General features: G+C 44.5%; 2 protein-coding genes across 2 annotated transcripts in view; one reads left to right on the top strand and one right to left on the bottom strand.

Annotated features, from left to right (window-relative positions):
* The window catches only part of GHRHR (growth hormone releasing hormone receptor), a 395,967-nt gene extending 372,584 nt beyond the window's left edge, over positions 1-23,383 (top strand). Inside the window, exon 14 of the transcript XR_014517438.1 lies at positions 23,111-23,383. The gene's annotated coding sequence lies outside the window, so the exon portion shown is untranslated. The remainder of the gene's footprint in view (positions 1-23,110) is intronic.
* The window catches only part of LOC310689413 (vasoactive intestinal polypeptide receptor 1-like), a 39,423-nt gene that overhangs the window by 5,565 nt on the left and 10,222 nt on the right, over positions 1-23,636 (bottom strand). Inside the window, exons 2-10 of the mRNA XM_083467099.1 lie at positions 17,776-17,875; positions 17,477-17,584; positions 15,085-15,194; positions 13,951-14,048; positions 12,181-12,313; positions 10,164-10,317; positions 6,631-6,691; positions 2,951-3,023; positions 1,738-1,829 (exon numbers count right to left, since the gene is read on the bottom strand). Coding sequence (XP_083323225.1) covers positions 1,738-1,829; positions 2,951-3,023; positions 6,631-6,691; positions 10,164-10,317; positions 12,181-12,313; positions 13,951-14,048; positions 15,085-15,194; positions 17,477-17,584; positions 17,776-17,875 — 929 coding nt within the window. The remainder of the gene's footprint in view (positions 1-1,737; positions 1,830-2,950; positions 3,024-6,630; positions 6,692-10,163; positions 10,318-12,180; positions 12,314-13,950; positions 14,049-15,084; positions 15,195-17,476; positions 17,585-17,775; positions 17,876-23,636) is intronic.

Below are 23,636 nucleotides of genomic sequence, written 5' to 3'. Positions count from 1 at the left end.
CGCACAACCCCTGTGTGTCAGGAATGAGCCAGCTCCAAGTGAAGGTTTGCAGCCAACTGCAGAGAGCAGTCAGGAACAGGGAGGCTTTGATGTTAGTCAGGCAGGGGAGAGCCGGCAGCTGCAGACTCCGACTCTTCCTGACCTTGACGGGCCAGCTGATAAGGCAGTAGCGAAGAGCAGGCTAGAACGCAGCCAAAGCTCTCCGGAAGCTCAAATAGGTGCAAATAGACACACACAGAGTCTCTCTGAAAAGGAAGAGGAGGGAGATGATCCAATAAATCTGAGGAGTCGGCGAATGGGAGGGCTGTTAGGAAGCAAAACAAGAGATGTAAGGTGTGAAAGTTCAATATATTCTGTAGAGACTGGAAGCAGTCTTCAGAAGGGCCATTTGAGTGATGATGCTGGCAGCTGCGTTACAGCTGTCCAGAGCTATCTGTTTGTTTTCGCAATAAATCCTCCTTTTTAATTACCTATGCTTACTGGGTTACCAACCTGGGAAACTGGACTCCTGACACTGTGTCAGGCTTCAGGGAATTGGCTTTCTCCCCCATGGCAGTAGATAAGCAGAACAAAGTAAAAGGAGTTTTCTTATAAACTTTAATAATCACAGCGAGAGAACAAAGAACACATCTCCTAAAATCGTGGTGCTCCCAATTAAGGATTCCACCCTCTTCTGTCCCTATTAAACTTTGTCGCTCCTACATCTGAGTTTGTACCCTCTGTGCTTTCTGTTCTGCCACTTTCTGAACTCTCTGAGACTTTGGAGAAGGGGGGTGAATGCTGTCCAGAGACTGTGAATCTTTAACCCTCTCTTTTCCTGTGTTTCTTCTCCTAGCTCAGGGGTCAGCAACATGCGGCCCACAAAGTCCATTTTACTGGCTCACGAGCCGCCCGCAAACCGAGCCACCCGCTCGGCAAGTCCCCCGCGCACTGCGCTAAACCAGCGCAGCGTGGCATGGGGACTCGCTGAGTGGCACCAGAAATGGCGGCTGCGCATGACCAGACTCTGAAAATCGCTTCTGCGCAGGCGCAATTTTTGGCATGCACAGAAGTGATTTCCGGCACCGTGGTCATGTGCAGATGCAATTTCCGGCATCGCGCTGTGCCAGTCTGGCCCATGGACAATTTCCGTGGGAGTGATCCGGCCCATGGCCAGTAAATCTTGCCAACCCCTGTCCTAGCTGTTCCCCATTCAATATTTCCCAACTTCTGCCTTCTGAACTATGTCCCTCTGCAAACCACTATACCCAATCTATTGTGTCCTCCTGCTCCTGGGAAGATTCAGGATCCGAATCAGGAGCAGGGGGAGACTCCCACCATTCCTACTCAGCACGGTCTCTGACACTTACGCGTTTTAACTCAGCAGCAAGCCCTGTTGGTATTCAAGGTTCAGGTCTGGTGGTGGTAGAGAGCTGCTCTTGGTGTCCCACCCATGCACAGATTGGTACAGGGACAACTCAACCTTCCTCCTGCTTCATGAATCTGCCCCACTACCACATAAGCCACAACTTTGGCAGAAATCTGCTTACAGTGTACAGCAGGGACAGAGAAGCTGTGGCCTTCCAGATGCTGTTAGATTGCAATGTCCACCATCCCTGATCTTTGGCCAACTGTTGGCTAATAGGAGCTGGAGCTCATCAACATCTGGAGGTCCACAGATTGCTCAACCCTGGTGTATGCTGTACAATCGGGGTCTAACCTCTCCAGCTCATGAGGATGAAAGGTTTGGCCACTTACACAAAATGCCTTGCATGCCTTCCTCCAGTCTTTGAAGATTTTAATTTCTGCACCAAAATCCGGATGACGTTGAGAAAGATAGCAAAGTTCATCTAGAGTGACAAGAGGGAATCTCAGCATCCACCAAAGCTTAGTGAATACATTTCCAGGTCACATTACTTTACCAAGAAATAACCTCGGATTGTATCCAAATGAGAGAAACAAGTGTAAGATACAGCCCTTCCTCTCTATTAAATCTAAAACAAGAGGGTAGATTTGGAGAAGATTTCTGATGGCAAGAAGACAACCAAGTACCTAGAGTGGTGGTAGTCAGCTTTCTTCCACTCAAGGTCTTCAGCCAGAAGCTGGAAAACCAGTAATTGGGGTTGGTTTTTCTCTAGATCTCCTTTACTGAACAGTTCATGTGGGATAGATGACCGACAGGTAAAGGTAAAGGGACCCCTGATCATTAGGTCCAGTCGTGACCGACTGACTCTGGATTTGCGGAGCTTATCTTGCTTTATTGGCCGAGGGAGCAGGCGTACAGCTTCTGGGTCATGTGGCCAACATGACTAAGCCGCTTCTGGCGAACCAGAGCAGCACATGGAAATGCCATTTACCTTCCCGCCGGAGCGGTACCTAATTATCTACTTGCACTTTGACGTGCTTTCGCACTGCTAGGTTGGCAGGAGCAGGGACTGAGCAACGGGAGCTCACCCCGTTGCGGGGATTTGAACCGCCAACCTTCTGATCAGCAAGTCCTAGGCTCTGTGGTTTAACCCACAGCACCACCCGTGTCCCTTTAGATGACTGACAAGTCCCCTGCAAACTCGCAAGGCCTTGATTTAGTAACACAGATGGTTCTGTTGCAAGGGGTTGTCAAGGACCTTCTGCATGAATGTGGAATCTAGGTTTTCTGTGGTTCAGAGCTGTGTACCCAAAAATCTGGCTAAGCAACCATAATCTGTACATTCAGCCAAAAAACAACCATCTCCATCCATGGTAATCAGGGAGCTCTGTACTTCCTCAGCCAAATCAAACTAACAAAAATTGGGGGAATTCCTCACCCTGACTGAGCAATATCCCACTTCATAGAGAAGGAGGGGGGCCTTAGGTTCTTAACATCTCAAAGGGCGCAAGGGCGGCACACAGCCCAGTGACCCCCCAATGACTGACGACAATTGCTGGGCTTTCTGTTTTTCAAAGCATTCATTTGATCAAAAGGAAAACTCACTATGACGGTTAAAAGGATGGGTCCTTTGATGATCCAGAGGACTGCAAAGCTCTCCTCATCATCATCCCAGCATCTAAAAGAGCCAACAAAAAATAAACAAATTGTGTCTATTACCTTGAAAGAAGAGACTTCCTCCACCTCCTCAGCCATTTGATGACTGTCGTGCTTTGTACAGTGGTACTTTGGTTCTCAAACGCCTTGGTGTTCCGATACACTGAAACAGAAGTTGCCAGATCCTTCTATATAGTGAGAAGGTGGGGAGGGGTATTACTCAGAAGGGTGGTGGGAATGGGAGATAGGCAGATAGCTGAGATGAGCCTGTTGACGACTCTTAATGACTGTAATAGGTCTTACAGGAAAAGACAAGGGGTGAGAAGGTGAGCAATGGCTTAGTCATGTATAATGGGATAAGAATCCAATGTCTTTGTTACATGACTAAGCCATTTCTCACCTTCTCACCCCTTGTCTTTTCCTGTAAGACCTATTACAGTCGTTAAGAGTCGTCAACAGGCTCATCTCAGCTATCTGCCAATCTCCCATTCCCACCACCCTTCTGAGTAATACCCCTCCCCACCTTCTCACTATATAGAAGGATCTGGCAACTTCTGTTTCAGTGTATCTGAAGAAGTGTGCATGCACACGAAAGCTCATACCAAGAACTAACTTAGTTGGTCTTTAAGGTGCTACTGGAAGGAATTTTTTTATTTTGACTATGGCAGACCAACACGGCTACCTATCTGTAACTTGGTGTTCCAGTTTGTGAACTTTTTTCGGAAGCCAAACATGCTCCGTTTTGAGTACCACGCTTCCGTTTCAAGTGTTACGCTGAGGCCTGTCTGTTTTTGCTATTTATTTTGCGTTTTTGTTTTTGCGGCTCTTTCGTTTCGTTTTTGTGACTGTGCGGAACCCAGTTCAGCTACCAATTGATTGATGGTGTGACTGCAGTACATTGTTTATTGCTTTCATTTTATGAATCAACAGTCTCGTTAGATAGTAAAATTCATGTTAAATTGCTGTTTTAGGGGTTGTTTTTAAAAGTCTGGAACGGATTAATCCCTTTTGCATTACTTCCTATGGGAAATCACGCCTTGGTTTTGGAACGCTTTGGTTTTAGAATGGACTTCCGGAACAGATTTAGTTTGAGAAGGTACCAATATATACCCATGTAAAAACCCTTCCTTCTTGTCTCGGCTATCAGTCACTCTTAATATTTCTGCTTCCTTTAACACAAGAATCAGTACCAGAGAGAGGTAAGAGATTTAGATGACCAACTGTCTGGGATGTAAAACTGAAATCAAGTACAACATTCCTACAGTGGACATATTAGGGGATGTTTTGTACCACTCAGGAGAAGACTTCCTGTTTCCTCCTGAGCTGGGACGGACTTCCATTACATGTGACTTGAAAAGGGTGAGGTCTGTTGTACATGTTACGATATGAAAGCAATGCGGCCGCGAGCTGCTAGCTTGAAAGCAAAACATAATGGGAATGTTGGGACTGTTCCATGGGAAACAGAGGGACAGTCTGTTCTCAGTGCAAAGCACCGGAAATTAGCTCAGAGTGTAATATGAGCTGTACAGGAAGTACAGGAGGAGTTTGTCTCTCGGCTGCTTGAGTTTGAAGAGAGCAGACGTGTTTTTCTGTAATGCTGCAAAGACAGAAATAAAGGCATGTAAATACATTTCTGTCTATCTCTTTCCCCTGCCTGGGGGGGGGGAGGGAAGAGTGGTGTGTTCTTCTCACGCTGGGAAGGATCGCCGATCGCGACCTAGCCTGTATCCTGCCGGAGAATGCAGACAGGGAGGTCAACCGGAGATTATCAAGCCGGGTGCCTGGAGAATGGCCAGTTTCTCCTGATAAGGCTTAAAAATCCCAACACTAGCATGGAGGAGCACATGGCCTCCATGTTCTGATCAGTGTGTCTTCTCCATTTTGTATGTTGCTGTGTGTTTGGAAAAGCTACTGCTTAGTCACAGTCACTTAGGACTAACTTCTTTATGGAATAGTTCTAGTTGTTATGTAACCTAAGCCTGCCTTCAGGGATATGTCTGTGACCCTGAATGAATCTACTTTTATACAGTGGTACCTCTGGATGTGAATGGGATCTGTTCCGAAGCCCTGTTCACATCCAGAAGTGAATGCAACCCACGCCCGCCCATCTGCGTGTGCGCAGGTTGCGATTAGCCGCTTCTGCGCATGTGTGTGATGTCATTTTGAACATCTGCACATGCGCAAATGGCGGAACCCGGAAATAACATGCTCTGTTACTTCCGGGTCGCCGCTGCACGCAACCTGAAAATACTTATCCCAAAGGAAGCTACTTCAACCCGAGGTATGACTGTATTAACATTAATTAGATTCTTGTGTTTATTCTTTTTAAGAGGGATTAGAAGGGATTTTACCAGGAAGGAATCTTTAATAGTAAGACTCAGGTGAGTCAGCAACAAGCTGATCGCTGCATAATTCGAAAAGGAGGATGTTTGGAACTCTGCTAGAATATGGAACTTGCTAGCGCAAGTTAGGAAGGATATCATCCTCTCCTGCCTCCCTAATCATCCCCACAAACTGATCCATCTAGCTCATTGTTAGCACCTCTCAAGAGTTTCAGAAATCGGACCTCCCTATGTCAAAATGTTGGAGATCAAACCAGGGACATTCTCACAAAGGAGGTCCTCAGTGCTGAGCTATGTCCATTCCCGATTCTCAATTCACAGTTGTCGTAGTGCCCTAAATTAGGGATGGATAAATTTGTCCATTTCACTGTGTGTTCATTTTCTCTTTTGAAATAATTATTGAATTCAGTCCTCCGCATTTCTGCGGTAATTGTTGCATTAAAAAAAATTCTCGTGAAAATTAGTCAGAATCATAATGCAAATTTCTCTTTAGTATCACATTTTTGCATGCGGTTTTGGCTAACGTAACAATTCCTGCAGGCAATGTTTCATAACAAAATGCATTTTGTGTTATTTTTATAATATATGTATTTTAATGCACATATTAAATGCTTCTTCCCTAATATGTCCATTTTTGTATACATGGTTTGTGTACAGAACTGCATCACAAAATTCAGAGAAGTGCAGATTTGGAAGAATAGTTGTGTCTTGGTTGGATTAATTTCTCTTTAAATTGCAAGCAAACCTGAATGTAACCCCCCCCCCTTTATTGCTTCCATTAATTTCACCTCCGGAGACCTTGGTTCCCCCCCCCCCCCGTTTTAAAATTTCAGCATTTAAATTTCTTTCTTTTTTTATAAAATATTTATTAAAAGTTTAAACAATAAAAAACAAACTTCACATTTACAACCCGAAAAAGAAAAACACCATCACAATCAATAAAAAAAAGCCAAAAAAGGCAAAAAAAACATACAAAAAAGGACAGAAAACAAAAAATCATAAAAAGACATGAAAAATGATTCAGTTTCATGAATAAAATTTCCATAACCTGCTTTTCTGACTCCCTCACATCTCCCTTTTCTGTGTTCCCATTTACAAAATCCTATTCAGCAATACTTCACCTTCTTTCAAATCTTATTTTATATTGTACATTTCAGCTATTATGTCTCCAATTTTCCCCTTTGTTATCAATTCAGCATTTAAATTTCTGAGACTGAATGAAAACTTGGAACATCTCCCTGTAATCATTTTGTGAAAATCTAGCAGCAAAAAAAATTAATAAATCACCCAGTATTCTGTTTGTAAATCCTGCTAAAGATCCAGATCAATGTTATGATCGCTGGTGCTCCTGAAACAAAGGGGGGAGAGCAGATTAAATAACAGTCATAGGTAAAAGTAACATATAATAAAATCAAGATATAAAACCACAAAATACATAATGAAAAGATAAACAACAACACAATAGCCCCTCCCCCCAAAAAACACATTTTAAAAGGGCATAGGATGTAGCTCGTCAGGCAAAGGCCTGGTTGAAAAGAAACGTTTTTGCCTGGCACCTAAAGGTGTATAATGAAGGCGCAAGGCAAATTTCCCTGGGGAGAGCATTCCACAGAGGGGGAGCCACTGCAGAGAAGGCCCCGTTCTCATGTTGCCACCCTCTGGATCTCTTGTGGAGGAGGCACATGAAGGATGAACTCAGGGTCCAGGTAGCTTTATATGGAAAGAGGAGGTCCTTGAGGTATTGTGGTCCTGAGCCATTTAAATGAGGAGAGGGAGTTCCCTGCACGCCAACTTGAACTCCTTGGAGTAAAAGGTGGACTATATTATATAAATGCAATTACAGTGGTACCTCTGGTTACATATTTAATTCATTCCGGAAGTCCATTCTTAACCTGAAACTGTTCTTAACCTGAAGCATCACTTTAGCTAATGGGACCTCCTGCTGCCGCTGCACAATTTCTGTTCTCATCCTGAAGCAAAGTTCTTAACCCGAGGTAATTGTCAGGGAACTGACATCGGAGGGAGAGGCGAAGGGGAGGCTCCCAGATGATGCTGGCGAAGGACCCAGCAGCAGGGGGAGAAACAGCTCAGTAGAGGGGGAAGCCATTCAGCGCAACACCAGGGATGAAGGGGGGCAGACGGGGGAATTGGAGAGAGGGCTCCAGGACTCTTCACTGGACACCAGTGAGGAGAGCCCAGGTCCTCCGCTGCCCACGCCCTCCCTGCGCAGAAGACTCCCGCGCAGTGAGAGGAGGAGGAGACTGGGTGTCAAACAACTTTTATGTTGGAAGAGGTTCAAGAAGCGCCCACTGACGGATTCTGCCAGTGACTGAGGCAGCCACCATGAGAAGGGGCTGTGCAGTCAGAAAGGTTTGACAAGGCAAATTAACCGAGAAAGGCATCAGCTTACACACAAGTAACTCATACCTATTACAGTAATATTTCTGGGTTAGTGGAGTCTGTAACCTGAAGCATATGCAACCCAAGGCACCACTGTAATCAATCCATCATACCCTTGCCATTTATTTCACAAAAAATGAAAAGAGGATCTGTTTGATTCCATTTTTATTTGTCAAGAAATGAATGCACACACCTTAATCACAGGGCCGGATCAACAAATCCACTAAAACTCATCCAATGAATCAGCTACGCTTTGCTTAAGAAAGCCCTAATACACGCCTGGTAAATGAAATCACAGTCAGGAGTCAAAATATGAGCAGCAGAAGGGAAAGGATTATGATTGTAAAAGAGGAAATATGTATTAGATTAAAGTATGTTGCGTGTCGAGGTCCCCAGGGCCACCCCAATAACTCACACATGACACAGAATTTTTGTTTAAGATTTTTGGCATAATTTTGGCCACAACTTTATTAAAATACAAATTTGTGAGTGGTTGCTTAGGCATTGGTTGTGACTATCTGCCCCCACCATGGGGGACAGACTGACATTCCGCACAATGTGAAAGTCAGATAAGGGGAATACACTTGGGGGTAGCGTCAGAGGAGGGAGCCTCCCCATATGCAACCAGGAGCTCATTGCTATGGCCCGAGCCCCCTTGGCAGAGTGGACAAGCAATAGTTAGCCCCCGATTCCTTTAACGGAATACTCTTGCAGCAGCAGCATTAGAGGGGCAGGCACAGCCAATCCATGCCCCTCAACCAACCAAACCATAAACCAATGCCTAACCACGAACCTTACAAGTTGTGACGATTTGCTACGCAGTAGGCAAAAATCAAATGGCCCCAGCCAATCAGCTAGATGGACAAAATTCCCACCAGGCCCCTGCCCCAAAGCAGACGACCCCATGACAGGCATAGCAAGGTCAAAGCAAACAACCCTATTCTAGGGAGGGAGGGACAGACAATCCGATGCATGGATGAAAAGAGGAAGCCCAAGCCCCGTGCAAGGAGTTTTAGCACTTCTGGCTGTCAATCAACAAATGGCAACATTAACTTCTTCCCAACAACAAGGGAAGCCCCAATCGCATCAGTGGCCAACGATCAATTAGCCTGCCCCCAACTTTGGAGTGTCCTGGCAGACCCCACCGCAACACGTGCTCTCCGTGAAGGAGAACACGCTCTAACGCGGTAGAAAAAAAGGGTTCGAATAAAAACACCATAGAGGTAAGGGTGAGAAGTCAAATTGCTAGGGGAAATAATTACTGAAGTTGATTTGTTTCTGAAAATTCTGAGACACACCAACGCAACTGGATGCAGAGAAGACATCTCCAAGTGTCCCAAACCCGTAGGCAAGGATAAGGTGCTGGTTTACTTAGCGCAGTGGCATGCAATGTAGTTCTCCCTCCAGAAGATTGGACTTCAATTCCCATCAGCATTGGCATGGCCAATGGAGGTTGATGGAAATCATAGTCCAACAAAATCTGGAGTTCATCACCCTTGGCTTGATGCAAAAACACCAAGTGTGCTTGCCAATCTTAGCAGGGGGTGGGAGGAAGAATTTGGAATCCAGTTCAGTTAGGTGAGAGGGAATGTCAATAAATAATAATAATAATAATAATAATAATAATAATAATAATAATAGTTATTATTATTATTATTATTATTATTATTATTATTATACCCTGCTCATCTGGCTGGGTTTCCCCAGCCACTCTGGGCAGCTACCAACAGAATATTAAAAACATGATAAAACATCAAACATTAACAGGGCTGCCTTCAGATGTCGTCTGAAAGTCTGAAAGTCAGATAGTTATTTATTTCCTTGACATCTGATGGGAGGGCATTCCACAAGGCAGGTGCCACCACCGAGAAGGCCCTTTGTCTGGTTCCCTGTAACTTCGCTTCTCACAGTGAGGGAACTACTAGAAGGCCCTCAGAACTGGACCTCAGTGTCTGGGCAGAATGATGGGGGTGGAGACGCTCCACGTAGCCCCACGTAGAGTGCATTGCAGTAGTCCAAGAGGGAGATGACCAAAGCATGCACCACTCTGGCAAGACTGACAGTGTGCAGGCAGGTAGGATCTCAGCTTGTGTACCAGATGGAGCTGGTAGATAGCTGCCCTGGACACAGAATTGACCTGCACCTCCATGGACAGAGGGGGTCCAAAATGACTCCCAGGCTGCACACCTGGTCCTTCAGGGACACAGTTGCCCCATTCAGGACCAGGGAGTCCCCCACACCCCACAAAACAGTACTTCTGTCTTGTCACATAGAGTGCATTGCAGTAGTCCAAGCGGGAGATAACCATGTACCACTCTGGCGAGACTGACAGCATGCAGGCAGGTAAGGTCTCAGCCTGCGTACCAGACGGAGCTGGTAGACAGCTGCCCTGGACACAGAAGTCAAAGCCGTCTACTAACCCCAGCCAATCAGGATGAAACTCCATGCGTACTGTTTGTCCGACACAAAGGTCAGCATCAGTAGGGTTTGCAGATACATGCCCTCGACCAGCAACCAGAAGAAGTTGGCTAGGATGCTGAACTGGAAGAAAGCCACCGCAGACTTGCATGCCACCTACAGGACAAAACAAGTTTCATTTCAGACAAGGAGGTTCTTTCACCAGGTAATGTTTTCCGCAGAGCAACATTCGACGGAGGGCTGTGACCTTTTTCTTCTCCTGGCAGGGATGATTATCATTATAAAATCATAGAATCGGAGAGTTGGATGGGATCCCAAAGGTCATCTGCAGTGCCCGATTTACGTATAAGCTGAACAATCTATAGCTTAGGGCCCCACTCTCTTGGGGGCCCCCAAAAAAATTAAAGGGGAAAAACCTGGATGTACTTTTCCAAAATATGAGATAAAAAATAAATAAAATGAAACCTACATACAGCAACAGTGTTTTGTGTTGTGTAGGCTCCTATGATGTACGTAATGGGCCCCGCCTGCTAGCCTGCTCCCTAAAATATCACTGGTTTGCTCCTTTCTATATATAGGGCGCCTACATTCTGCATAGACTGGTAGCATGGCAACATGTGCAAATGGCTTGAGATACCTATGAGGTCCATAAATTACCATATAGCATATATTCAACACAAAAAACAGTGACAATTTGTTGTTGACAAAGGACAGCTGGACATATAAAGGGCCCCATTACCTTCAGTAGCTTAGGGCCTCATCAAACCTAAATCCGGCCCTCGTCATCTGAATCACAGCTAAAGAATCCTTGATGGCTGACTATCCAATCTCTGTTTGAAAACGTCCAAAGAAGGAGAATCGACCACCTTCCACTGTCAAACAGCTCATACAATGGGAAACCTTGGCAGCTGAAAAATGGCCACAGGCTGTCGGTGATGGCACCAGGTGGACCTCCCTGGGGAGAGCATCCCAGCCACAACTGGGAAAGGTTGGTAAGTGAAGCTTTCTGCTGACGGAAAGAACTTTTCTGCTCTTGAGGAAGTGATGGACTGGTTTTGCTTGGGACTAGTATTCTGCTCATGCTTCCAGTCTGTACATTCTCCCCTCCCCTTTTTCCCCAGAAAGGGCAGTGGAGTCTCCCTGGTACTCTCACCTCACAAAGCGAACTGAGTTTGCCCCCCAAAATTCTTACCCACTAGGGAAATCAGGAAGCATGAAATGGCCATGTTGAATAAGGTCAAAGCCATCCTTTCCTCCTCACGAAAGCAAAACAGAAGCCATGTCTGAAAAACCTCATAGCCCAGTCCTTCTGCAAACACTAAGCTTTTGTTTCAGGTAGGTAACCATGTTGGTCTGACGCAGTCAAAATATATTTAAAAAATTAAAATAAATTGTCCAGTAGCACCTTAGAGTCCAACTAAGTTTGTTCTTGGTATAAGATTTTGTGTGCTTATGGTATCTGAAGAAGTGTGCATGCACACAAAAGCTTATACCAGGAACAAACTTAGTTGGTCTCTAAGGTGCTACTGGACAATTTATTTTATATATATATAAAGAAGGCTGATCGCCGAAGAATTGATGCTTTGAATTATGGTGCTGGAGGAGACTCTTCAGAGTCCCATGGACTGCAAGAAGATCAAACCTATCCATTCTGAAGGAAATCAGCCCTGAGTGCTCACTGGAAGGACAGATCCTGAAGCTGAGGCTCCAATACTTTGGCCACCTCATGAGAAGAGAAGACTCCCTGGAAAAGACCCTGATGTTGCAAAAGATGGAGGGCACAAGGAGAAGGGGACGACAGAGGATGAGATGGTTGGACAGTGTTCTCGAAGCTACCAGCATGAGTTTGACCAAACTGCGGGAGGCAGTGGAAGACAGGAGTGCCTGGCGTGCTCTGGTCCATGGGGTCACGAAGAGTCGGACATGACTAAACGACTAAACAACAACAATTTTAAAAAAATATATTTCGACAAAGCTTTTGTGTAAAATATTATTTTCAAAAGCGGGTCAGATGCATACCGTTGACATCAGGCAGTGGTCCATGCTGTCGTCGGAGAACAAAATGGTGTCTTTGGTGAAAACGGCAGCTGCCCTCAGGACGAAGGAGACAAACAGATGCATGTGGATATAATTCCGTGTGCAGTGGAATTTCCTGGAAGGGGGCAGGAAAGCAGATTGTCAGTTTTGCAGGCTGACATAAACTGGCTGAATTGAGCTGAATTCTGCTTTCAGGGCACCTAAATGGTGGCTTTTGGCTGCAGGAATGATAGGAATGGCCACCAACTTGGGTATCTTTAAAAGGGATTTAGCTTACAAGGAGTTACTGGTAGGAGATTCTGTCAATATCAGCTCCTCTCGGTTTCTAATTTTTCCAACTTTACGGTCCCTTCTCCACATTTCCAGATCTGCTGGTGATTTATGTCTTTAAAAGACCTCATGAAGAATCATCAGCATTTTATTTCGAACTTCTCCTAATCCACAAATGTGCAAAGCAATCCCCCACAATGCAGTGCATTTTTGTATGTTGTTTCAACCAGCATTTAAATAATGTTACTTTCCTGTTCCCTCGTGTTTTCCAGTGCTTTATTCTCACCCTGGATTTCCCCCCAGGAAAAGCCACTCTTTAAAATCTGAAGTGCAACCAATGTCAATTTGATTTCCCCACAGATTGCCATTTGCTCCGACTCAACACTAAAGAGTGGATTTTCCTGGGGAAAGCTCTGGAGCAAAAAGAAAGAATGTGAGTGAGTGAGCACTCAGATATGGAGCTGGAAAGTGCAGAGGAAAGTCAAGTGCTGCTAAGCCCTTATATGCACACTTGGCTGGAGGACTGCAACACAAAATTCAGAGAAGTGCCAATTTAGAAGAAGAAGAGAAGAGTTTGGATTTGATATCCCACTTTATCACTACCCGAAGGAGTCTCAAAGCGGCTAACATTCTCCTTTCTCTTCCTCCCCACAACAAACACTCTGTGAGGTGAGTGAGGCTGAGAGACTTCAAAGAAGTGTGACTAGCCCAAGGTCACCCAGCAGCTGCATGTGGAGGAGCGGAGACGTGAACCCGGTTCACCAGATTATGAGTCCACCGCTCTTAACCACTACACCACACTGGCTCTCTCACACACTAGATGGCTGTGTTTCAGTTCTCTTGGAGTTTGAGCCACACCTTGGGCAAAAAATAAAATAAAATCCTGCACTGCAGAGGGTGGACTAGATGGCCCTTGTGGTCCCTTCTAAATCTACAATTGTACGATTCGATGAATGTAAATTAAATTTCTTGTCCATCTCTGTGAGGCACTTAGACTACGTTCAGTCTTTATTTATCATTCTTCTTGATTAGCTTGTGGGGTGTTTACATGCCATCCTGTTCATTGCTTATCTATTCCACATTTCCCCATCACTTCCCTAACCTCAAAGGAGTTTCTATTTTTAAAGTGGTTTTGTTGTACAAAGGTGACTGAGCTCTTTAATCCGCTTTAAATGTGAAAAACTAATTTTCCGGCACACGTTTGAATTCCACCTGCAAAATTGTGGCAGTCCGGAGGTGCCCAGTGTTGTGATGGAGTCCAACGGAGCTATTCCGCTCCCCATCAAAGTCTGGCAAAGACTACATGATGCAGCTAAGCTATAGACCCCAGAAGCACATGGCTTGAGGAAAACTCAAACGTATCATGGGATATATATGTGTGTGTTAAGAAGAAGAGGGAAAGCAGTTTAGTTCAAATCCCAGGGGAGGATGAGATAGGTGTAGAGCTGGGTGCTGTCTCTGAAAGGCACGTTCAGCATTTACCGGAAGAAGGTGAAGATGAGTAGAGCTGTAATGAGCGAAGCTAGGGAAGTTGCATAGCCTGCAGTGTAGATGTGCCAGAATGTTGAATAGTATGATTTCTGTGGAGGGAAAGAGAACATTCAGAAATGAAGGCACATGAGGAGGACACATCTTTCAGAGTTAAAACCCCGTTTCCCTTGGCAACCACGGAGGAGGAGGACATTGTGTAGAAGACAGAAGAAGAAGAAGTCTCATGGGCCAGGAGTTGGCTTCACCTGCTGAACAGCAGCCTGAAAGAGCAGCAGGCAGAGTGACTCCACCTGCTGATGATCAGCCTTCTTAATCTTGAGGAGAACCAGCTGGCTCCAGATTTCTTAAGCAGGGTTTCCAACCTCAGTCTGTTGCTGGAAACAACATTTGTCATTCCTGGCCAGACCTTGCTGCTTCTTGTGACCTTAGACCCTCAGCTTTCTTGACCCCTAGATCATCTGACTATGTGAACTGAGATACTCCTGACCTTAGGACTGGACTGAACCTTGTATACAGACTCTAACCTCCAGGCAATACTCCCCTGAGATTCGGCTGGTTGGCTGGCTTCTCCCTCCACTGAGCTCTGCCATGACTGAGCAGAACAGGACTATGACAAGAAGACCTTCCCTTCCACGTTTGATGCACATTTGCTTGTTTTCATGCATCTAGGCTAAGGATGACCAACTTCTGCATTCAGTAGTTTCTCTTATGTTCAAGGCTAGCTTTGGCGTGGGCATTTGACCAAGGGCCAAAAAGACCCATTGCCAATCTGATCCCAATGATGCTTTGGACCACCAGCTGAGGCCACCTTCAGAACTGCAGCTCCCTCGTGATGCTCCTTCTTGTTGTCCCCACCAGTCACTTACTTCACCTCACTCTCCCAAAGTCATCCTAGGCAGCTGAACGGGGGAAGATTTGGGGCGCTTAATGGGGAACAATGGCCATACGCTCTTGGTCACCTGCCAGCCATGTCACTCTGCTTTCTAGGCGAACAGGGCAAGGGCAAAGTGATGGTGAGGGCAGGCGCAGTGCAAATGCGCTGGCAGGAAAGCCACCAGCGTGTCTAGTTTTGGTTCAGGTTCCAAACGGGAGAATATTTGGTGCAGTTTTAGAAGCTTGACTGACCTGATCTTCTGGCCCCTTTGTAAAACTCTCTTCAAACCCGCAGGCGACTGGATATGGGGGGAATGGCTCTGACCAGTAAAGGCCTGGAGTGCAATTTCTGTGCAGGAACCCTGCAAAAAAATATCACTGTGAAGCTCTAACGTTAACACATTCTATCCTAGAACAATGTCGCCAGTAAATCGAGATGGCAATATCTGGAGAACCTAAAACACTAATGGGCATAAACCAGGGTTTCTGGTAGCTGGGGAGAGGGGCAGACACCTTATTTCATAAGATTTATACAACCACTTGATTGTAAAAAGCAAAACAAAACCCAACTTACTGGGGGAGAGACTAGCTGGCCCGAGCCTTGCTGCTGCTAAGCGCCCCCTGGCGAGATGGGAAAGCCATTTCCGACCTGGGAGGAGAGGGGGTTGTGGGCAGAAATCCCTCCCACATTCCACACGGGGGCTGGCCTTTGCCCCCGCGAGATTAGGGAATCCCCGGGCGTGTCAGCGACTCGGCCCGCCAATCGGCGGACCGGGGAGGCGTGGCCTAGCCTATTTAAGGCTAGGTACGCCCGGGGACCGCCCTCTTTGCCCCTTTCCAGCTGAGCGTTTTTTCCCCCATCCCACCCACCCCTTAGGTTTTAGGTAGCTCTGACCTTGCTATGGACTTCGGTTGGTCGCCGCAAGGGGCCTGGTAGGAATTTTTCCAAGTTGGCATTCTTCGAACCTTTTGGTTTTTTCGCCTACCCCGTAGCAAACGTCACAACTTATTCGGTGTTGGTGGTTAGGCATTGGCAGGGGTCAATTGTTATGCTAATAAAGGGGGGAAGAAAACGCCATCACCTTCCCCAAAAGAAAAGGGTAGTCCGGTAGAGGACTCCGGGGGGCGTTGCCTTGTCCGAAACCTAGGGAGGTAAGGGCCTCCGGCATGCCCCAGAGTGGTGACACCCGTGGGATCCTAGTTGGCGTACTTCAACAGGACTCCCATGGCTTGTGGACAACCCTTCCCGGTCCCCATGCCGGGTAGTCAATAGGAGCCAATGCCTAAGGCCAATACCTTCCAATTCTGTAATCAATAAAGTTGTGGCCTTTTATGCCCATTAACCTTAAATACTGTGTCCGGTGTCTTCATTTCACATGGGGGAGGGGACTTGCCATGCAACGGGAACTGTAAACGGTCAGCCCAAAAGGTGTCAGGTGACCTGGGTAGCCAATAGGGGGCTTGTTGACCTTATATAATGCCCGTGAAGGTGGGAACCAAACTGAATTTGTCTCCAATCTTCACAGCCACTGTATTTAAACTACACCATTTCCTTCTTGGATAAAAACTTTAAGAAAGAATGGGGGAAATTTGTAATTTATTTAGAAGACCACTGTAAGCAGATGAAAGCATCAGCAGGCTTCTAAACTCACTTGTAATGTAACAAATACTACAGACAATATGGATAGATATAAAATATAGATCATGATATAATATGCAGTTGAAAACGTTGACATTAGGGGGGGATGGAGGGAGGTCTCGAGATTCTGGGCAATCTCTGTATACAGAAATGTATTTGGTTTTGTTATAAATCTATATTGGGAAAACCAAATAAAAATGAGTTTTTTAAAAAATAAGCTGCAGCATTTCCCTCTGTGACCCACATGAGCTCTGACAGAGAAATACACTTGCCTGATAATAAATGTTGGAAATGTAAAGAAACTGAAGGTACTTTTTTTCACCTTTGGTGGACATGCCCGAAGATTAAGGCTTTCTGGGAAATGATATATAATGAAATGAAAAAGGTATTTAAATATACCTTCCTTAAGAAACCAGAGGCCATTCTCTTGGGCATTGTTGGCCAATTGGTGTCAAAGAGAGACAGAACATGCTTTATGTATGCTACAACAGCAGCAAGAATACTCATCGCAAAGTATTGGAAGACACAAGATCTACCCACTTTGGAAGAATGGCAGATGAAGGTGATAGACTATATGGGATTGGCAGAAATGACTGGCAGAATCCGAGACCAGGGAAAAGAGACGGCGGAAGAAGATTGGAAGAAATTTAAGAACTATCTTAAGAAACATTGTAAAATTAACGAGTGCTAGAATGATGTGGTTTTAGAAATTAAGTGGATTACAGCTGTAAAGATTAAGTTAAAAGAAAAGAAAGGTTAACAATTAGATAAAATTAAGGATGAGGATTTGCTGAACTAAATATTTGAAATGGGAATGCAGAAAGGGGAGGTATGAGGTCGGTGAAGTAAGCTTTAAGAAAATAAGGTTTTGAAATTATACTTGTTCTTTGTGTGTGTGTGTTTGTCTGTATTGTTGTGTTTGATATTATTTGTGAAACTTTAATAAATATCTTTTTTAAAAAAAGAGAAATACAAAGGAGGGAGATTTTTTAAAAAGGGTCTTGCCATGTATGCTGGTGATTTCTTCAAAAAATCCTGGGCAGGCGAGCGTCACCGTCTCTCCAAAGGTAGCTTTGGGCCAGCAACTTAGTCCATCCCAAACTCCTGAACATCCTAAGGAGAAAACTCAGTGTCAGATTGAAGACTCCTACTATCCAGAATGATGAATAATGGCTTTTACAGGGTCCAGCAGAATAAAAGCCCGCTGGACCAAGTCAATGGCTCATCTATTCCACCCAGGGACCACCCAGGTTGCTGCTGCAACTTGGTGAATATTTATATAGGACTGGGCTCACGCCTGTTACCTTTAAAATCTGGTAAGAGTGTTTCGTTTTCTACCAAGCATTGACTCTCATCTTTCATAAGCTGTTGGAATATTCTGCATTCTGGATGGATGGAAGCCACCTGCGATGAAAAGGAGGGGTGGGAGAGAGAGAGAGAGGGAAAAAACTGTATTTTATTTTCTTCCCTCTCCCCTTTTTTATTATCTTTATCGCATTTTTAAAAATTACAGAGAAAGCGTAAGTTAAACATTACATCCAAATATTCAAAAAGGAAAAAAGGAAAAATATAAAAGAAAGGAAAAGGAAAAGAAAGAAAAAAGATGAATAATAAAAAACGAAAAAGAAATAGTCAAGTTTCTTCAAAGGATACAAACAGTAATTTGAATATTCTATAGGCCAGGTTCTCAGAAAGAAATATATTTATAAACTTTCTTTTCTTTCTTTCTGTGCAGTCACTTTTTTTCTGTTCCGGAAAACTAGTTTGAATCCCTGTTTTATTAGTTGACTTCCCTCTATCTCTTTGCGGCTTCAACACTTATTCTGTATTCAACAAATATTCTGTATTAATTTATTAAAATCAGTTTTTTTTTCATTATATCTGTGAGATTAATCTAAACACAACCAAGTATTGTTTTCGGAACCATATTTTGCCAGGCAGTTTTTAAAGCAATCCCATTTCTTTTTTACCTTGTCGCCTGAGTGTATTTCTTATTTTAATTGAATAACCTGCTTTTATTGATATTGTTAATGCTTTATATCATAAACCGCTTAGTAGTTTTTAGTTCCTTTTTTAAAAAAAAAAAAACCCCACACCAAGTGGTATATAAATTTTGTTGTTGTATTTCTTATTTTCATTGAACAAAAATTATATACCACTTGATTTTTTTTAAAAAAAACTGTCAAAAGATTATTGAAATCAAAACATCTAAAAAGAGAGAAAACACACATAATGTCTCGATAGACCTGCCTTAGCAAAACTGTTTTAGGCCAGTGCAGAAAAGAATAGAGCAAAGTTTGCTGCCTGGTGTCAAGAGGCAGGGAGTTCCAAAGGGTATGCTAGTGTTACTCACTAAACCAGTGGCTGAGGGCTCTTTTCAACAAAAGGACTGAGCTCCTTCTTGGACAATCTTCCCAAGGGTCATGTGGTGGCAAAGGGCAGGTCCAGAGTCAAAAGTGGGTGTGACCAAGGAAAAAAGTGGGAGGAGCTGTTGTTGTTGTTGTTTAGTCGTTTAGTCGTGTCCGACTCTTCGTGACCCCATGGACCAGAGCACGCCAGGCACTCCTGTCTTCCACTGCCTCCTGTAGTTTGGTCAGACTTATGCTGGTAGCTTCAAGAACACTGTCCAACCATCTCGTCCTCTGTCGTCCCCTTCTCCTTGTGCCCTCCATCTTTCCCAGCATCAGGGTCTTTTCCAGGGAGTCTTCTCTTCTCATGAGGTGGCCAAAGTATTGGAGCCTCAGCTTCAGGATCTGTCCTTCCAGTGAGCACTCAGGGCTGATTTCCTTCAGAATGGATAGGTTTGATCTTCTTGCAGTCCATGGGACTCTCAAGAGTCTCCTCCAGCACCATAATTCAAAAGCATAAATTCTCCGGCGATCAGCCTTCTTTATGGTACGGCTCTCACTTCCATACCTCACTACTGGGAAAACCATAGCTTTAACTATACGGATCTTTGTTGGCAAGGTGATGTCTCTGCTTTTTGAGATGTTGTCTAGGTTTGTCATTGCTTTTCTCTGAAGAAACAGGCGTCTTTTAATTTCGTGACTTCTGTCACCATCTGTCGTGATCATGGAGCCCAAGAAAGTAAAATCTCTCACTGCCTCCATTTCTTCCCCTTCTGTTTGCCAGGAAGTGATGGGACCAGTGGCCATGATCTTAGATTTTTTTTATGTTGAGCTTCAGACCATATTTTGCGCTCTCCTCTTTCACCCTCATTAAGAGGTTCTTTAATTCCTCCTTACTTTCTCCATCAAGGTTGTGTCATCTGCATATCTGAGGTTGTTGATATTTCTTCCAGCAATCTTAATTCCGGCTAGGGATTCATCCAGCCCAGCCTTTCGCATGATGAATTCTGCATGTAAGTTAAATAAGCAGGGAGACAATATACAGCCTTGCCGTACTCCTTTCCCAATTTTGAACCAATCAGTTGTTCCACATCCCATTCTACCTGTAGCTTCTTGTCCCACATAGAGATTTCTCAGGAGACAGATGAGGTGATCAGGCCCTCCCATTTCTTTAAGAACTTGCCATAGTTTGCTGTGGTCGACACAGTCAAAGGCTTTTGCGTAGTCAATGAAGCAGAAGTAGATGTCTTTCTGGAACTCTCTAGCTTTCTCCATAATCCAGCGCACGTTTGCAATTCGGTCTCTGGTTCCTCTGCCCCTTCAAAATCCAGCTTGCACTTCTGGGAGTTCTCAGTTCACATACTGCTTAAGCCTGCCTTGTAGAATTTTAAGCATAACCTTGCTAGCGTGTGAAATGAGTGCAATTGTGCGGTAGTTGGAGCATTCTTTGGCACTGCCCTTCTTTGGGATTGGGATGTAGACTGATCTTCTCCAATCCTCCGGCCACTGCTGAGTTTTCCAAACTTGCTGGCATATTGAGTATAGCACCTTAACAGCATCATCTTTTAAAATTTTAAACAGTTCAGCTGGAACATCATCACTTCCACTGGCCTTGTTATTAGCAGTGCTTTCTAAGGCCCATTTGACTTCACTCTCCAGGATAACATCAGTAAATTCCACCCCCAGGCAGGAGGGCTTCTGGGTGGGGGTTGGGACCATCAAATTTGAGATAGTGAAGAATTGCAGAGCATCTAACCTTGACCCTAACACAAAAAAGAAAAATGTGAGGAGCTACCCAGACCAAAATAGAATTGTTTTTATTCCATTTTAGACCAGGAGCAGATAATTTTCTTCTTTCCCTTAGTATGTGTGTGGAGGGGGAGGGATATTAAGTTACCCCCCCCCCCAAAAAAAAATAGCACCTCTCTTTATTACAAAAAAATGGAAAGATGCACTTGTAAACGGCCACTGTCATGCTGTCAATGGAAGCATCTAAAAATAAATAAAATAAAACCAGACAGCGCAGTGTTTTCACACGGCGTCGGGCCAAACGAACACCAACTTCCAACAAATGGTAGCAAAAAAATTATTACTCTGAGAAGGGCAATGCAATTTGCATTTCAAAAGAACCTATTCAGAGCTTGGGCTGGAATCTAATTGTATTCTCCCCCACCTTCTCCTTTGGCTGTTTCAGAGGCTTTTCAAGAACTGTAATCATGTGAAATTGTTTGCTGTTGGGATACTTTTATGCTGGCGTTTCGAAGGAGCCAGAGATAGAATTAAGATGCAACAGTTCCATTCCCCCTGTCCGTCCCCCCCCCCCCCGGTTTTTAATATAGAATCCTCTTTCTGTGATCACAAGGAACTTCTTAAATTCAAAGGAGAAATGAATGGGAAATGAGGTTGTTGGATCTTTGGCCTGACCTTAATTAAGGGTCCCCAATTTTTTTTTGGGGGGGGGCTACTTGGTTGCAGAAACTCAGCCCCAGTGCCCCCTACCTTATTAAAAGCACTATTCAGAATAGCAGAACAGCAGAAGATAATGCCACAATTAAATTCAAAACAACCACAAATAATGGCACATTTATTCAGAACTCAATTAAAACTATTCAGTTTGATTAATTCAACCAAACTGATGAACTTGATGCAGTGATACCATTTTTTTTTTCCAAAATCTGGCCGTCGATTACACTTCCAGTGCATACCGTCCAATATTTCTCAGATGAAAATAGGGATATTCTATTCTACGTCAGGAAGTTTCTTTCCTTGTTTGATCTCCCACACACATAAATGCCATATGCACAATTACATCAGTCACCTTGAGCCAACTGCAACCTCTCCACCTCATCTACCTCACATGGTTGTTGTAAATAAAAAAAAACCCCGCAAGGGCATGATCGTGAACAACACCTTCAACAGATAAATGGAAGGATATAAAATTTGAGCTATAAGATGCCTTGAGTCCCTGTCAGCGAAAGACTGTGAGAATGATCAGAAGAAGAAGAAGAAGAGTTTGGATTTGATATCCCGCCTTTCACTCCCCTTCAGGAGTCTCAAAGCGGCTAACATTCTCCTTTCCCTTCCTCCCCCACAACAAATGCTCTGTGAAGTGAGTGGGGCTGAGAGACTTCAAAGAAGTGTGACTGGCCCAAGGTCACCCAGCAGCTGCAGGTGGAGGAGCGGAGACACGAACCTGGTTCCCCAGATTACATGACTACCGCTCTTAACCACTACACCACACTGACTCTCAGGAACATACCTGAAAGTAAATCCTACTGAATGCAGTGGGACTTACCGTATTTTTCGCTCTATAACACGCACCCGACCATAACATGCACGTAGTTTTTAGAGGAGGAAAATCCGTAGGCATGCCACCTGTAGGCATTCCCTCCATAACACGCACAGACATTTCCCCTTACTTTTTAGGAGGAAAAAAGTGAGTGTTATGGTGCAAAAAATACGGTAGTTCTGGGTAAAATTGCTTAGGATTGCAGTGTAAGCCTGCCAAGTTTTTGCCCAGTTACCTGGGAGTAAGCTCTATTGAATACAAGGGGACTTACTTCTGAGTAGACATGAAAAGGTTTGCAGCGTACGGATCCTTTTACAATAAAGGAATAAACACTCCACGCATTTCCTAAAAAAATAATAATAGATGGCTGCGGAAGCACTGCAGTTAAAGAATATAAAGTGGATTGCTTTATAATTTTTCTTCAAAAATATAAGAAGGGCTTCGTATGCCAGTTCCACCATTCATTTGGTGCATTTTCTTTTCAGTATAAACAGGAGTCGGTTTTTCCACCCACACCGCTTTTAATTGTTCTCTGAGGTGTGGAGGGGAGGAAAAAGGAAAAAGGAAAAACAGGACATTCAGGGATCAAATCAGAAACCAGGATCGCTTCTGTAATTCTGGGGAAATCGGGACATTTCGAGGGTCCCTGCTGCCCCCTAGGCAGTGCAGGATTTACATATAAACTAAACAAGCTATAGCTTAGGGGCCCACTCTCTTGGGGGCCCCCAAAAAAATTAAAGGAAAAAAACCTAGATGTACATTTCCAAAATCTAAGATAAAAAACCAATAAAATAAAACCTACATACAGCAACAGTGTTTTGTGTTATGTAGGCTCCTATGATGTAAGTAATGAGCCCCGCCTGCTAGCCTGCTCCCTAAAATATCACTGGTTTGCTCATTTCTATATATAGGGTGCCGACATTCTGCATGGACTGGTTGCATGGCAACGTGCAAATGGCTTTAGATACCTATTAGATCCATACATTACTATATAGCGTATAGGTAAAGGGACCCCTGACCGTTAGGTCCAGTTGTGGACAACTCTGGGGTTGCGCGCTCATCTCGCTCTATAGGCCGAGGGAGACGGCATTTGTCCGCAGACAGCTTCCGGGTCATGTGGCCAGAATGACTAAGCCACTTCTGGAGAACCAGAGCAGCGCACGGAAACGCCGTTTACCTTCCCGCTGGAGTGATACCTATTTATCTACTTGCACTTTGATGTGCTTTCAAACTGCTAGGTGGGCAGGAGCAGGGACCGAGCAACGGGAGCTCACCCCGTCACGGGGATTCAAACTGCCGACCTTCTGATCGGCAAGTCCTAGATTCTGTGGTTTCGACCACAGCGCCACCTGCGTCCCTCTTATATAGCATATATTCAACACAAAACCAGTGACAATTTGTTGTTGACAAAGGACAGCTGGACATATAAAGGGCCCCATTACCTTCAGTAGCTTAGGGCCTCATCAAACCTAAATCCGGCCCTGCCCTTAGGTAATCCCACAAATTAATGTGGGGAGATGCTGAACTG

Source organism: Podarcis liolepis, assembly GCF_965112155.1.
Source record: "Podarcis liolepis genome assembly, chromosome: 12".
In the NCBI taxonomy this organism is placed as follows: Eukaryota; Metazoa; Chordata; class Lepidosauria; order Squamata; family Lacertidae; genus Podarcis; species Podarcis liolepis.
This window is presented reverse-complemented; position numbering and strand designations above follow the sequence as displayed.